Source organism: Chrysoperla carnea, chromosome 5 (genome assembly GCF_905475395.1).
Source record: "Chrysoperla carnea chromosome 5, inChrCarn1.1, whole genome shotgun sequence".
Taxonomy (NCBI): domain Eukaryota; kingdom Metazoa; phylum Arthropoda; class Insecta; order Neuroptera; family Chrysopidae; genus Chrysoperla; species Chrysoperla carnea.
The window spans coordinates 67,999,832-68,017,533 of NC_058341.1; the positions used below are offsets into that span (position 1 = coordinate 67,999,832).

The 17,702-nt window shown below is 30.7% G+C and overlaps 1 protein-coding gene across 1 annotated transcript; it reads left to right on the forward strand.

The window, feature by feature from the left end:
- The first annotated feature begins 1,642 nt into the window (after window positions 1-1,642).
- On the forward strand, window positions 1,643-4,261 carry LOC123300792 (zinc finger protein 260-like). The gene is made up of 2 exons (XM_044883443.1): window positions 1,643-1,775; window positions 1,860-4,261. Exons 1-2 carry the CDS (start codon window positions 1,773-1,775, stop codon window positions 3,747-3,749), a joined length of 1,893 nt encoding a protein of 630 aa, XP_044739378.1. The 5' UTR covers window positions 1,643-1,772; the 3' UTR covers window positions 3,750-4,261.
- Window positions 4,262-17,702: the final 13,441 nt, after the last annotated feature.

The following is a 17,702-nucleotide window of genomic DNA, read 5'->3' on the forward strand; positions in this document are numbered from 1 at the left end:
TATTATTACATAGGTTTCGTTTTTTGTTACATTTTATTTTGTTTCCATAGATATAATATATATTTAAGTTTCACAAAAAGTTGTTACGTTTTTTTTTTTTATCTGGCTTCTCCGCCTGCAAACAAATCAGAAACATTCCAAAAATATGGTTGCCAGCCCAAATCGGTTGGAAAATTTAGACAACCACCTTCCATAGTATGAATCAATTTAGCGATTCTATTAATTAGAATTAGTATAAATATTATCGAAGATAATAAATGAGAACTCTAGGATATATCGAAATAAATTTCGATTTTTGCCCCAATTTCCTAGATCAGTTTTTTGTATTTTTAAAATACGTATTTTCAACTACCAAGTAGTCATCATCAGTCATTCAGTCGCGTTGTTTATATGCCATCGGCGGCGCCAATGTTTTTATATTTGAAATTTTATATTTTTGTTTTGGTCTGTAAAATTAATATTCTTCTAAGATAATTACAAATTCCGCAAAGAGTTTTACACGTCTAAAATTATTAAAATATCTATTTTAAATAAATTAAAAATATATACAAATTTCAGATTTTATAACAGGTCAAAAAAATTGGAGCATTACTTATTTTCATAAAATAAATGATAATTATTGCTTTATCAAATCATACAGAACGGAATTTTGTTTAAAAAAATATGATGTCAAAGAAAGAAAATCCAAAATAACTTGTAACATCATAATAGTTAATAATAGGTAGGGTATTCCACTATTTTTGAAAAAGTACTTCAAAATGTTGATTCTGCTAATAAAAAACCACCAAAAATTTATTTCGGAAAAATACACATGCTTTCTTGCCAAAACTAAAATTAAATTTGAAACCTTTTTTAAACTGTCAAAAACGCGGGCATCCAATTTGATGACGTAATATGGGTAACACTATACGAAATAACACAAATTTTTGTGTTATTTCGTATAGTGATACCCATATTGTTTCTTTGACAAATATATGCATAGACCATAGACAACTGATTATAATAAATATAAATAATTATTGGGTGCGCTTAGCAGAAAAAAGCGCTGCTTGTAAGCAAAATGACGATTGTTAAGCGGTAAGCGCTGTCAAATAGTAAACAGCTATATTCCTTTTACTATTTTTTGGACTGAAATTATTGTTTATTTTAATATTACTTGAAACTAATTGCACAAAACAACTTATGAACTCTACTTCAAAACAAACAAAATAAATAAGCAAAATGGCGGATTGTGTCAGCGCAACTGCAAACATGTCCGGGCCGAAAACTGTACAGTTTGTTTTTCAGCGCTAGTAAGCGCTCTCAAGCGCTTTTTTCTACCAAACGCACCCATTATCTATGTATATATTATACCCAACTGTCTACACTGAACTAATTGATGGTCTATGCCTCATACCGCTATGACATCACAGCAGGGCTTACCCGTATTTTAAGTCACGTGATATACAGTTTAAAAATTACGATTTTTAATTTTAATATTTTACAAGAAAAATGTGCTTTTATGACTCGAAATCAGAATATTTAAGTATATTTATACATTAAGTTTAACTTTTTTCTAATTTCATGATTTATTTTTGACTAACGATCTCAAAGATGAACTATAATTTCCAAGAGTATGTGTCATAGTCATAGTCGGCAGTCTAAAACCTATGTTCCTATCGTGAGACGTTCTACAGATGCTAACAAATTCATAATCTAATTTATATTTTTGCAGCCATTTCCACTTACACAGCGACCTATGGTTTGCATCTGCTTCCTTTGGTGATTTATGAATGGTAAGAAATTTTTATTATTTTTTATATTATATTTAAAAGGTTATCATATTATATTTACAATATTTATGTTCATGGTGAAAATAGGTTTTGTTAATTAATTATACCGAAATGTCAAAAGAATTTTACTCAAATAATGATGAAATGGATGAGGATATTGATGAAACACAAATAGTTGAAAATGACAAAACAAAAATTGAAATAGAGTTACAAACAGGACTAATTTTAATTGATGGACTAACAAGTATTGAAAATGGTGAACAAATATTGAAAAAAGAAAAAATTCAAATTGAACAAGAGTTAAATTTACAATTAATTGATTGCAATGACGAAGAAATATCAAAAGAATTTTATTCAAACCATGATGAAATGGATGAGAATATTGATGAGATGTTGAAGAAATCAAAAATTAAAATTGAACAAGCTTTACATTCGGAATTAATTATAAAAGATGAAGATTTCGACGAAATGTTTAACAGATGTGAATCAGAAAATGATGAAATGTTAAAAGAAATTCACACAAATACACAAGAAGAGCTTTTTTCGTGTGATGTTTGTAACCAAAAATTCAACAAAAAAACTAGCTTGAAAATACATAGACGAGTTCATTCTGGAGAGAAACCTTATTCTTGTAATATTTGTAATAAAACATTCAAAGAAAAAGGTAATCTTGCTGTACATGAACGAAGACATACCGGCGAAAAACCCTATTCATGTGAAATTTGTGATAAAACATTCGTTGCTGTTGGTGATCTATGTAACCATAAAAAAATTCATACAGGAAAAAAGCCGCATGCATGTGATGTTTGTGACCAAAAGTTCAGAACTAGTACCAAATTAACTTATCATAAACGAACTCATACAGGAGAAAAACCTTACGTATGTGATGTATGTGATAACGCATTCACCAGCAACGGCAATTTAGTTAGACATAAAAGAAGCCATACAGGAGAAAAACCTTATTCTTGTAATGTTTGTAATAAAAAATTCACTCATCCTGAGAGTGTGGTTAAACATAAACTTGTTCATTCTGAAGAAAAACCTTATTCTTGTAATATTTGTAATAAAACATTCAGAGATAAATGTTATGCTGCTAGACATATGCTAGGGCATACCGGAGAAAAACGATATTCTTGTAATATTTGTAATAAAACATTCAGAGAAAAATGTAATCTTGCTGTACATGAACGTAGACATACCGGCGAAAAACCCTATTCATGTGAAATTTGTGATAAAACATTCGCTACTACTGGTGATCTAATTAAACATAAAAAAATTCATACAGGAAAAAAGGCGCATGCATGTGATGTTTGTGATAAAAAATTCAAATCCATTTACAATTTAAGTAGTCACAAACGGACTCATACCGGAGAAACACCTTACTCATGTGATGTTTGTAATAAATCATACAGATATAGTGGTGATTTAGTTAAACATAAACGAACACATACTCAAGAAAAACCTTTTAAATGTGAAATTTGTGATCAAAAATTTACTTCTAATTTACTTTTATTGAGACACAAACGAATTCATACAGCAGAAGAATATTTTGATTGTAATGTTTGTGGTAAAATATTCTACCGTAAAGAACATTTAGATACTCATAAAAGAACTCATACGGGAGAAAGACCTCATTCATGCAATGTTTGTAATAAAACATTTACTCAGCACAGCAGCCTAAATGCACACAAACGAACTCATACAGGAGAGAAGCCATATACATGTGATGTTTGTGATAAAGCATTCAGTCTGAAGCATCCTTTAACTAGGCATAAACGAACACATTTAGGAGACAAGCCATATTGTTGTTATGTTTGTTATAGAACATTTAGCATGAAAATAAACTTTGTAAAACATAGAAGAATTCATAGTGATCAAACTCCATATGCGTGTGAAGATTGCGACAGAATATTTACAAATAAAAACGAATTGAATGATCATAAACATCTAAATGTTATTATTTTAATTAACAAATAAAAAAAATTTTTAAATCAAGGGAAAAGTTTAAAATTGATTTCATAGAACCTGAGAGTGAAATCTTTAAAAATCAACATCTCCATAACTTTTAGTAGACGCTCGTTACTCTTGGCCATAATGCATAATCCATGAAAAAAAATGTGAGCCGTCACGGGACGCCTGACAGATGTGAAACATCGACATTATTTTGTAAAAGTAATATGCAGAAAAGAACAGATTGTGATAGGAAGTAAATATGTCATAATGATAAAATAATATATTACGATTTTTTTTCCAGATAACGATGACTATTGAACAAACATTTATTTTCACTAAATACAAACTCTTATAGTCCAAGAGCCCGCTTTGGCTAGACGCACATCATTTCATAAAACCCTCAAGTTTATCTGCGCACGTCACCAACACAGGTAAGAACGATGAGCGACTATGTAGTTTAGGTAGTGGTTACCTTGACAGGTAACAGGTAACAAAGGTGTAAAAAACAGCACCTCAAGTACATTAAGATATAAAGCTCGTTTTTTTTTACATTTTCTTCAGAATAATATTTAAAATGACGCCATCCATTGCCGGACACCCCCAAACTCTAAAAAATTGTGATTACACTTACATTGTAGTATAAAAGCTGAATTTTATATATGTTTCTTGGAGGGCTATGAAAAGAAGTTTCCCCAGTAGCCGGACACTTTTCAAGGTTTTTTCCATCTTGCCAGAGGCCTTGAGAGTCCGTTGTCAGTGCGAGCGCGAGGCAATATATATTCAGGCGGGTTTGAGTGAGATGGTGAGTTTAATAAAAAAACAAATCTAAAAAAGTAATCCATAAATTTTTAGAGTTTTGTTAATATTTTTGAGAAATTCAAGTTTTGACTGTGTGAGGTAATAATATTGTTTATCGTATGAAATCCAATGAACAAATATTTTTATTACATTCATTGCCATATTATAGAAAGTAAAAAATATTCTTATAATTATTACAGAGTTTAAAAAAATATTATTGTATACAAAAAATGATTTAGTAATGCTCAGAATTTTCATCGTTGTCGTCAATATTTTCACAATCATCGTCACTACTACTCCAGTCCTCTTGATTGATGTCAATATCACCTTCTTCGTCAGTTTCTGTAAAAATTTAATCGAGTTAATACAATTATGAATAATAATAAAATCATGTACATAATCTGACATAGTAATTACATACCTGATATAATTTCTAACGAATCACTGACATAATTTGGTAGCTGATCCCCTTCAAACCATTTGAAATGGTATTGGTTATTTTCTTGTACCCAACCATTATTTTCTGGCTTATAGTCATGGTTGGACTCTTTAGGTGATCATTGTTCCAAATACAACATATATAATTTGCTCGTAAAAATTGTTGTAACAGTTCGCTTTTACATGGTGGTAGATTGCTGGCGTCGAAATTCCGCAATTTTTTTCGATCAAAAGCTTCGTCCACATCAGAGACCGTATATGAATCAATGAACATTTGAAGGCAACGAAATAGAGCAAACTCACCATCTCACTCAAACCCGCCTGAATATATATTGCCTCGCATAGCCCCCCAAGAAACATATATAAAATTCAGCTCCTATACTACAATGTAAGTGTAATCACAATTTTTTAGAGTTTGGGGGTGTCCGGCAGGAGGTTGAAACTATACTAAGTGTCCGGCAATGGATGACGTCATTTTAAATATTATTCTGAAGAAAATGTAAAAAAAAACGAGCTTTATATCTTAATGTACTTGAGGTGCTGCTCGCACCGTCGGCGGACTCTCAAGGCATCTGGCAAGATGGAAAAAACCTTGAAAACTGTCCGGCTACTGGGGTAACTTCTTTTCATAGCCCCCCAAGAAACGTATATAAAATTCAGCTTTTATGCTACAATGTAAGTATAATCACAATTTTTTAGAGTTTGGGGGTGTCCGGCAGGGGGTTGAAACTATACTAAGTGTCCGGCAATGGATGACGTCATTTTAAATATTATTCTGAAGAAAATGTAAAAAAAAACGAGCTTTATATCTTAATGTACTTGAGGTGCTGTTTTTTACACCTTTGTTACCTGTTACCTGTCAAGGTAACCACTACCTAAACTACATAGTCGCTCATCGTTCTTACCTGTATTGGTGACGTGCGCAGATAAACTTGAGGGTTTTATGAAATGATGTGCGTCTAGCCGATGCGGGCTCTTGCTCTATTAATATTTATTTAAATCACCGTACACACTACTGCATATAGACTGTATATAGTGTGTGTATAGTAATAATAATATAGTAGTGTGTATATAATAAATAATATACACACTACTGCATGTAGACTGTATATATATACCATCATATAGCGTGGCGCCACGCCAGAAATCGGTTTTACGAGTGGCTATAGATGTTTCACATCAAAAATCATTTAGATACTCATAAAAGAACAGAAAGACCTCACTCATGTGATGTTTGTAATAAAACATTTACTCAGCACGGCAGCCTAAATTTACACAAACGAATTCATACGGGAGAAAAACCTTATTCGTATAATATTTGTAATAAAAAATTCACACGTAAGGACATCAGTTAAGCATGAAAAAAATCATTCAGGGCAAAAAATATATTTATGTGATATTTGTAATAAAAAATTTAGCAAACCAATTAATTTAATGAAACAAACAATTTCATAACGGACAAACTCCATTTGCATGTGAAGATTGCGACAGAATATTTGCAAATAAAAACGAATTGAATGATCATAAACATAAAAATGTGGTTATTTTAATTAACAAATTTTTTTTTTTAATTCAGGATGTAAGTCTTTTGTGTAGAAAGAGGGTACAGCCCCAACAAAATATTTTTATCGTCACGGAAGTTTTTGTTGTATATTCAAATGTTGGAATGTTGTAATAAAAATATGTAAATTATTTGATTTTGAAATTAATACATGTTTAAAAAAAAATTGTTCTTTAAATTTATGGAGTGTAGAAGAACATGGGAGAACAACCCGTTTAAAAGAAAAAACTAAAAAAATGAGTAAAATTAAGGTGGTACTGGTGTACTGAAATACCAATTAAAAAGAGTAAGATGGATATCTAAACAAGTTAGAGTAGTCCCCATTCTCACGAGCGCCATTGTGGACATTCAATGAAACCTCATTTTACGATTTTTGGTGGACTTATTTTAATAGTCATACAAGATTATCTTTTACCACTACCATTCATATTTCAATTGTTTATTTTGAAGCCTGTCACGACACAAACGTCTCGCAACAGGATGAACTAGGTTGCCGACACCCACTGCAATTTAATCAAATTTTACTAGATTAAAATTTTATATTATGTATTTAATTTTACTGCACATTATAATCTTTTGGTATAAACGATTGAATCAAAACAATTATTAATGTTGATCAAATAGTTTATTCATTAACGCAACCACATAATAATAATAGGCCTTTTCATGTCATAAGCGCAAGTGCATTGTTCGTACTGACAGCAATAAGTAGAACTAAGATAGAAGATATTCGTTACTCATTTTATCACATTGGTTATAAATCATTTAGTACGAAACAAAAGTGAATCGTGATTTTAAAATGAAAAGCCCTATTCATACAAGGTCTAGGACTTGATCAGTAGGGTGTAGTGATTGGTCAGTGTTCACTTGTCAGTTATATTGTAAAGTTTAGTTTACACTATGACACACATTGTTCATGACCATGGATATAGGAATATTTTAAAAGGGATGGATTATAACCGAGTGTGGTGAATCTCACTCAGGGGGGAGAGTCAGGGTATCATTGAGCCTGCTTTCTATTGGCTGTTAATCTGGTGGTCGCCTTATTGAATTTTCATTACTGTTATATCTTCAATAGCACTTACAAGGTTAAGAAAAATCGAATGACGTCAGAATCATCAAAAACGGATCACACGTGTGATCCCAATTGCGCTACATGCATTCTTTTCACATTATGACGTCTGCTGGTTGCCATATGGAAGTTGTCATGACTTCCATATCTTCGGTAGCACTCACAAGGTTAAAACAAATCGATTGATTTCAAAATCGGAACACGCGTTTAGTCTCTAGTGGGCCACATAGGAACACACATTTCACAATATGGCGTCTGGTGGTCGCCACATTGAATTTTCATGACTGTCATATCTTCAGTAGCACTTCCAAGGTTAAGACAAATCAATTGACGTCTGAATCATCAATCGGCCCACGCATTTCGTCTCTAGTGAGGCAGATAAGAACACACATACATAGCTGATAAACAAGTTACCACTCCTTTGCGTTGCTCAGTCGGGTAATTAAGTTTTATTCAAAGAATAGTAAAATTTGTAAAGAAAAATAAATATATGAAGTATTTATGCTTGTTTTAAATCAATTTTTTCAACGATATAAGTCACCTAAATGCAACAATATTCTATTCAATTTAGTGAATATTCAATTTTCAACCCTAGTGTTACGACCATTATAAGTTAACTAACATAATTCTTAAGAATGTCTCGAAAATACGTCGATTAATTTTCAATACTAAATTTCAACGTACTATAGAATTTTTTAAATATGAAAATTTATTTGAGAAAATTATTACTTATTTAGGTATTTAATTATGTAATCGTTAACCTAATCTAAATTTAAATAAGTGAAGTTATATTTTTCTTATTTTACGAATTATTTGCGATATATTCTTTAGGTAATTAGTCGGTCATAGGAATATTAAAGGTACATTCCTTCATCCAAGGGTAATTAGTTAAAAATATTATATTTGTAATTAATTTCTAAATTGTATTTAAAAAAAAAAAACAATTTTTTCTTTAGGGTAAAAGATTTTACTTTAAGTAAAAAGATTTTTTGCTCGGTGCAATTTACAACACACGCAGAATTCGTGAAACATTTAAATTTTCCCGCAATTGAGAGTGCGAACAGCCGCAGCCAATCAACAAAAGCAGGCATATTGCTTGAGGCATTCAAAACCATGGATATAGGAATATTAAAATCTAAAACACACACAGTATTCTATTTGGATTTTCCCGCAAGTGAGAGCCGCAGCCAATCAAAAGCAAGCACATGAGTTGAACACCCCCCTCGCCTAAAGTAGGACTTTATACTACATCTCTAAGCTATAATTACTAGCTAAAAGTATAACTTTGTAATGGCTAGCGAATGGTATCATATAAAATATATATTTCTAAAATAAAATTATACTTCAATTATTGACAAATATATATATTTTTTATTTAATTGTTCCTCAACAAACGTTTATTTCTTTAAAACATCATGTTGTAAACCAGGATCCATGTTATTATCCGCTGTGAAAATATTCAATTCATTTTTTATTTTAAATTGATGAGAAATACAACAAAACCCATCTTTATTAATTTGTAAATCAAACCAACGACGATGACATACATTACATACTTCAAAATTCAAATTCTTTTTAGCAATCTCAAAATTTTCTGCATACATTTTAAAATTAATATCATCTCGATAAAGATATAATTGTTCTTGATCTTGTTTTCGTCGTTTACGATCATCACCCATTAATGATCGATTACGATCACCCTCTTTACGACCCGTCAACGTACGACGTCGTGTCATTTTATTGCTTTAATAACAATTAATTAATAACTATAAAATTATAATAACTATAATTAAAATTTTTTCATTACTAGTATTAATATCACTTAAATTTTTAAGTTATTCTACTGTAGAATTGCAAAAATTAATTGTTTATGTTTGTTATCACGTTTTTTGTATTTTTGTATTTTTCATTATGGCGTTTTTTAATACTTGAAAGAATCTACAGATGGCCATTCAATTAAAATTAATATTAAATGTAGCCAATTATATATTAGTATTAGATGTAGCTCATAGATAGTGCCACTGTCTCTGCGTATATATTGATATATACATTGTAATAAATAAAAAATACTGTTGTTTTTTATTATTTATTATTTATATAATTTTTTCTAAAAATAATGATTGATAACACATCTAGACATAAATATGGAACTACAACATTTCATTTCATGTCTAAATCTTTTGTATTTTTTTTGTAAAGTTTACCACCAACAAGTTACATTTTAAAGTAGTACCAGCATGAAATCACTTTTCGACAGAAAATCACTTTTTTTTTTCTCGGGTTTATAATAGCTTTATTTATGAATTCCTAAAATTTCATAATTTTTGACCGTTTAGATCGCGAGATATTTAAAGACAAAGTTCGCGATTTTGAGGGTCATGTCCCATTTAAAGCATGTAAAATGTCCGGTATCTCCAACTATTTTTTATGATATTATTATATATTGAAGAAAAAGTAGAAAAAAATGTTTATACAATAAAATTCTAAAAAAAAAATTTAGAAATTAATTTTCACTTTCGAGATATTAATTTTGACGTAAATTGATCGAAATTGGGACGTTGGCATAATTATTTCCCATTTTAAACGGTCAAAATTTCTGAAACTTTGGGAATTAATAGTAAGCATTATTAAATTCTTAAATTTAATTTTTCGTTAAATTCTGTCGAAAAAAAAATTGTACCATTGCTTTAAAATAGAAACTGCAAATACCATGCTGGAACTACGTTAAGCTAGTAGGCCTCTACTTTAAGCCTCTACTAGCTTAAAATGTAACTTGTTGGTGGTAAACTTTACAAAAAAAATACAAAAGATTTAGACATGAAATGAAATGTTGTAGTTCCATATTTATGTCTAGATGTGTTATCAATCATTATTTTTAGAAAAAATTATATAAATAATAAATAATAAAAAACAACAGTATTTTTTATTTATTACAATGTATATATCAATATATACGCAGAGACAGTGGCACTATCTATGAGCTACATCTAATACTAATATATAATTAAAATCTAACTAGATCCATGGATGGTACAATTTGGAATCTAGGTGTTCATAAAATCACCTAATTGAACCATTTCCGGTTGACTGTCTGTTTGTAAACACGATAAAACAAACAGAGATATCGAGCTGGAATTTTTATAGCTAGGACGTAAGAAGTGAGGTCGAGTTTTTAAATGAGCAAAATAGGTCAATTAATTCTTGGGTCCGTAGGGTCCATCTTGTAAACCGTTAAAGATAGAACAAAAGTGTAAAATGTAAAAAATATTTCTTATTAAAATTAACAACTTTTGTTTGAAACATTTATTCGTAAACCAGGGCCGGATTTAAAATTTTGCCGCCCTTGGGCAGTCGAATAATTGTCGCCCCATCACTGAAATTTCACTCAAAGTTATATAGATTTGATATCTTATTTAAAAAAAATTAAAATATTTAATGAATTGCAAATAATTTATTATGCTTATTATATACTCAATATAATGTAAGAAAATATGTTTTTGATCTTAGAACTACAAATTTTGCACTAAGCTTGACTCATAATTATATAACAATAATTTTTTTCACAGACAAACACGTCTGACTTTTTGATTTGCAAATTGGTCGATTAAATCATCACAATTCAAACGTTGAAGTACGTCCGATTCGATGCATAGAATAGCTAAGCTATTGAGTCTATTTGCACTCATTGTAGAACGCAAGTAGTTTTTAACTCTTTTTAAACAAGAAAAAGGTCGTTCTGCGCTACAGTTTGTATATATATATATATATATAACGATCTTGGAAATGGCTCCAACGATTTTCATGAAAATGAGTATGTAGGGGTTTTTTGGGGCGATAAGTCGATCTAGCTAGGTTTCATTTATCAGAAATGTCGTTTTATCCGTCTTTTCATGAAAAATTGAAACATACAATGTAAAATAGGACTGTGCCTGACATCTATTGGTGTATAACGTAGTTAATGAAATACAATGCAAATTATAACATAACAAAAAGGAGGCGTTTGAGTAGTCTAAAGTGAAAAATATGACTCTTGCTGACATCTATTGGCGAATAACCGAGCAAAGCTCGGTTTACCAGATATTTTTTTTCTTAAATATAGAATAACCCAAAAACGTCGTTAATTTTTCAAAAAGAAAATCCGAATTAAAATTTTTAGATTCCAAAAAAAGAAAAAATCAAATATTACTATATCAAATCTTCAAGAAAATAAATTAATTCAATTATTTCGAAGATTAATTTTTACTTAAGGTGCCAAAATTATAATTTACCCACTTTCGATTTGACAAATAATGTATAAGTTGAATTTCTTAAATTATCCCCTAAATAATAAATGATTAATTGAAAGAATAAAAAATTCCTATAGAGAACTTTTGATGACTATAAAAGAAATTTTTTTCCACTTTCCAAATTTTGCCGCCCTAGAAAATTTGCCGCCCTGGGCACTAGCCCCGAAAGCCCCTAGTGTAAATCCACCACTGTCGTAAACATCACTGTTTATCCGCGAAGACGCAAATTAGGTTAGAAACATATAGTATTTATAACATTATTTTAAGTAAGTATGGTGTGTAAACAAATAAACGATTGCGTAATCAATACTGTCTATACATGGTATTCCAATTATTAACTCAAATGTCAAATGTTCTCACTTGTTTTACCATGTATATATGAAATATATCAAGTATACTATCTTTAGTCCCAAGTTTGTAACGCTTAAAAATATTGATGCTGCGAACAATATTTTTAGTCATTACAAACTTTGGTCTTTTTAATAGTTTTCCAAGAATTTCGATTTTTTGGTACAAAAACGACAAACTAAGTGTTTATCAAAAATGACACGATTTTCGGAAGACACCATAGAATCCGTGTAATCTGACATCGGATTCGTAATCAGCAACCAAAAATTTATCTCAGATCACATTTTGGACGATAATTAATTTGCAGTTTTTTTGTAAAAAAGTTGAACTTATTGACAAAAAATGGCACGATTCTCAGAAGGTGGGTAGAATCTATGTAATTTGACATCGGGTTCGTTATCAGCAGCCAAAAATACCTGCTTGAGCAAAGTTTGGGTGATAAATACTTAGTTCCAAAAGTACCTCATAGATAACAGTTTGGACGATAAATAGTTTTGTTTTTTTTGTTTTTTTTGCCAAAAACTGGAATTTCGGGATAATATAATGGCACGGTTTTTGTATTCTGTGAAAGAGTTCGTGTAATCTGATATCGTATTTGTATTCAGCGGTCAAAGATACCTACAAGATGACAATTTTAAGCCAAAATAAGCATTTTAAAGAAATTTGGATTACACATGCCCCCCGCGGGGCCCTAATATCCCCTTATGATTAGGTTAAGTTGGACGAATGTCCCTTAGGGTCCTATAAACACGTTACAAAAAGTTTCATTAAAATCGTCGGTGCTCTTTCGGGTTTCCTTACTTTTCCAATTAGATACTTTTTCCGGCTTATTATTCATTGTATTAAATTTATTAATAGAGCTTTTTCATTTGATATATCACAAGTTATACTTTGGGTAGTTTTTTTTTAGCTTTCTTAAACAGAACAAGTCAAAATAAAAAATTGGCTGAGTTAATTGTTGAAATACCCTGAGTGTTGAGTGATAGAGTGTTGAATATCAGTGCTTGCATTATTTTTTAAAAATTAGAAGAGTTTAAAAAATTAACACAATTATGGTGGCCTTTTGGTCGCCATTTATTTGATTAGTTTGTATTAGTTGACAAATATTTTCTAATTTTAGTAGGAATTTTTTTTCGTTTTTCGATAATGTTTCACAAGACGACTAGTTGAAGCAATCTGCAAATTTTCAACTCCCTATCTTATATAGTTTTTGGAGAAAATGGACGACCAAAGTTTTGTTTAAATAGTGATGTTTACGAGAAAATGTGTGAAACAAAAGTTTTTTTTTTATATAAATTTTTGTTTTATCTCTATCGGTTTACAAGATGGGTCGTACGATTAATCATGATGTGTAGATAACAATTTTTTTATCTTGGAAAAACCTAACTTAACCCGCCGAAACTAGCCCCCAAAATCAAAACTTGATTGTTTAAACTATAAGTGGGTCACCAAACTTTATATAAGTACCAAAGCCCGCACGATTAGATAGTAAAATATTTCTGTGAAAATTTTTCGAACCGCCCTCAAAATGTTCTTTGGATCGTTTTTTTCAAAAGCTCTCACGGCCACAATATTTTTTAACGAGTATTTTTCGAGCTACGGATGATCAAAGCCACGAATATATTATGGTTTTAGTATATGACTAGGCTAATAATGGCTTCCTGTGAAACTTTTTCAAACCACCTCCAAAATACTTTTCAGCTCGTTCTGAACAAAAAGTCTCAAGACGACAGAAGTTTTTAACGATTAGTTGTCGAGCTACGGGCGCTGAAAGCTACACATATATTTATAGTGTATGACTACCGTCTCAATAATGATACAATGTATAACAACTATACAGAAACACACACGCATACATACTACACACGGTAGTCATATACTATAACTCTATAATATATGTGTAGTTTTTATTGGTTTTATAATCGGACACTAATAATTAATTTTATATTCAGTTTATTTAAATTAATTATTATAAAGAAAAATTACATCCATTACGCAAAAGTACATATTACAAAATCATACATACATTCTGTCATAAAGAACTACGTCTACTACTTTTCATTTATCAACTACTCATAGTAGCAAAACATCGTACTACAGTACTACAGTTCATAATATATGAACTAAGCAAAATATCGCTAAACATGATAACTGTGATGTTACGATGTTAATAATTCCAACACTCCCCTTTAACATCACAATTGTCAACATTAATATTACATAAATACATAGCAATACATAAATTCAATTTTCAATGCTATTCTCAATACATGTAATACAATAAAACATTACAAAATTAAATATCTTAATTTTAATTGAAACATTAGGCCAATCCTAAATATTCACAGCACAATTCATGCTTAGGTGCAGGTAAAGCTTTAGTGCAAATGTCAGCACACATTTCATCAGTTGATTGATACTTTAATATTATTTCTTTATTCTCAACCAATTCTCGAATAAAATGATATTTAACATCTATATGCTTTGTTCGACGCGAAAATTCTGGATTGGAAGCAATCCTTTGTGCACTTTGATTATCATTATATATGATAACAGCTTGTCCTGGAATCATAATTTCTGATCCTTTCAGCAAATCAGATAAAAATGCTTTTACATAAATGCCTTCTTTAGCGGCTTCACATATAGCCATATACTCACTGTGAGCTGAAGCTAAAGCAATACAAGATTGTTTCTTACTTTCCCACGAAAATAGACATTTACCCATTTTATATACGTAACCAGTATACGATTTTCTATCGCGTATATCATTTGCCCAATCGGCATCTGCGAAACCAATTAATTTAAAATCATCAGATTTTTCAAACACAAGTCCTTTGGTTTTTGTCCCTTTTAAATAACGCAGAATGCGTTTAGCAGCAATCCAATTTTCATGAGATGGATTTTGATTAAATTGACTAAGAAAATGAACAGAATAAGATATATCAGGTCGCGTACCTACACTTAAATACATAAGAGAACCAATCAATTGCTGATAAGGAACATCAGCATGCTGCTCTTCAAGTGTGAATTTCTTATTAATGTCCATAGGGGACTTTACAGGATTTGCATCTACCATATTAAATTTTTTGAGTAATTTATCAATGTAAACTGTCTGATTTATCTTGAGCTTACCATTATTTTTATCTCTTTCAAATTGCCAACCTAACAAATTTTGCACACTACCCAAATCTTTCATAACAAAATGTTTGTTTAATTCTGTTTTTACACTTTTTGCTTCTGAAGCATCATTATAGAATAATACAAAATCATCAACATAAAGAGCAATAATTGTGATTTTTTGTTTATTAATCTTTGTAAAAACACAAGGTTCCAAATTACAAGCTTTAAAACCTAATTTGAGTAATATTTCTTTCGCTTTAAAAAACCATAAACGAGAACTTTGTTTCAGGCCATAAATGCCCTTTTTTAATTTACAAACTTTATTTGTTAGATTACCTTTCAGACCTTCTGGTGGTTTCATATAAATTGTTTCAGATATACAACCATTTAAGAATGCTGTTTCCGCATCTAAGTGATCACATTCAAGGTCTAACTGAACAGCAAGACTAAACAGAAGTCTTAAAGTACTAAATTTAACTACAGGTGAAAAGGTTTCGTTATAATCTACGCCATAAGTTTGCGTAAAACCTTTTGCAACTAAACGGGCACGGTATTTTGCAATATTACCATTAGAATCGCGTTTTATCTTAAAAACCCATTTACAATCTACAATCTTTTGATTTGGAGGGCAATCAACCAGTTCCCATGTATCATTTTTATGCATACATTGAAGTTCACTTTCAATAGCATTACGCCATTGTTTAGCATGAATACCCTGTAGGGCTTCTTTGACAGTAACTGGTTCATTCTCCTCACCAATATGTACATGAAAATTAGTTTCGTAATCAAATAATTTAATTTTTCTGTCTCTAAGAGGATACCTACGATCTTCATTTAATTCACAAACTGATTCATTTACACTATTTGATTCATCTGTGGTATTAGAAGTATTCTGTACACTAGTATCTTCTTGCTCAATTATATCTTCCTCAACGTTATAATCTTCATCTTCTGTTTCTACGATGGCTTCCACGGAGTCATCAGTAATATACTCAGTTGTAGATTCATTTAACATTTGCGTTTCACTAACATCAGCGATGTTATCAACAACAGGCATTGACAGTTTAACAGTTGTTTCAGTCAAATCGGGAATAGGTGTTGTCGTTTCTTGATTGTTTATTCGTTCTAAAACTTCACTTTCACAAAACACTACATCCCTTGCAAGTTTTATTGCACCATTTGACGGATCATATAGTCGATAAGCTTTGCTAGTATCACTATAACCGACAAATATATATTTATGTGCTTTCGGATCCAACTTTTTTCTTTTAGCATCAGGAATATGCGCATATGCATCAACTCCAAAAATCCTTAGATGAGAAATATCGACCTTTTTCTTATACCAAACCTCAAATGGAGTTGCATTTTTCAGTCTTTTTGTCGGAGCTCGATTTAGAAGGTAAACAGCCGTGTTCGCAGCTTCTGCCCAAAGGTTCATGTTTGCATTAGCGTGATGCAACATACAGCGAACTCGCTCAGTAATTTTTCGATTAATATTTTCGCTTACTCCATTTTGTTCCGGAACGTACGGAACGGATAGCTCATGTTTAATACCTTCATTTTTTAAATATTGTTCAAATTCAGCACTAATATATTCACCTCCGCCATCACTGCGAAGAATTTTTATAGAACGTTCACATTCTTTTTCTACACGTGCTTTAAATTCTTTAAATTTTTCTGGAACTTCACATTTATTTCTTAGAAAATAAATAAAAATCATTCTGCTATGGTCATCACAGAATGTAACAAAATATCTATATTGACTTACAGATTCAACTTGAAACGGTCCACACACGTCAGAGTGAATTAAATCCAATTTATTTGCGGCTAATTCTTTCTCTTTGTTAATTTTAAATGGAAGTTTATGTTGCTTACCCATTATACAAGATACACACTTCCGAGGATCATCAACAGTAGTTGGTGCAATTCCAGTCACCAAATCTTTCATTCTTTTCATATATTGTTGATTAAGATGTCCAAGTCTCAAGTGCCACAAACGGGTTTCATCAACTTTTGATATTAATCCATGATTTTCAAATATCAAGTTACTTTTCTTTATGATATTTTTAGTTTCATGTTTCAAAACATTTAACCGATAAATACCATCAAAAATATCAGCTGAAGCTATAACATTACCTTTTAAAGTAATTGTGTCGTACACTGAACATTTATTTTTATCAAAAACAACAGTGTAACCTTTTTCTGCCATGGCACTCACAGATAATAAATTTGTTGAAAGTCCAGGTACACGAACTACATCTTTGATTTCATAATTTCCATTTGGTAATGATATGGGAGCATTCCCACTACCCAAACTTGTGAGTTTGTCACCATTTGCTACAGTTATGGTCATT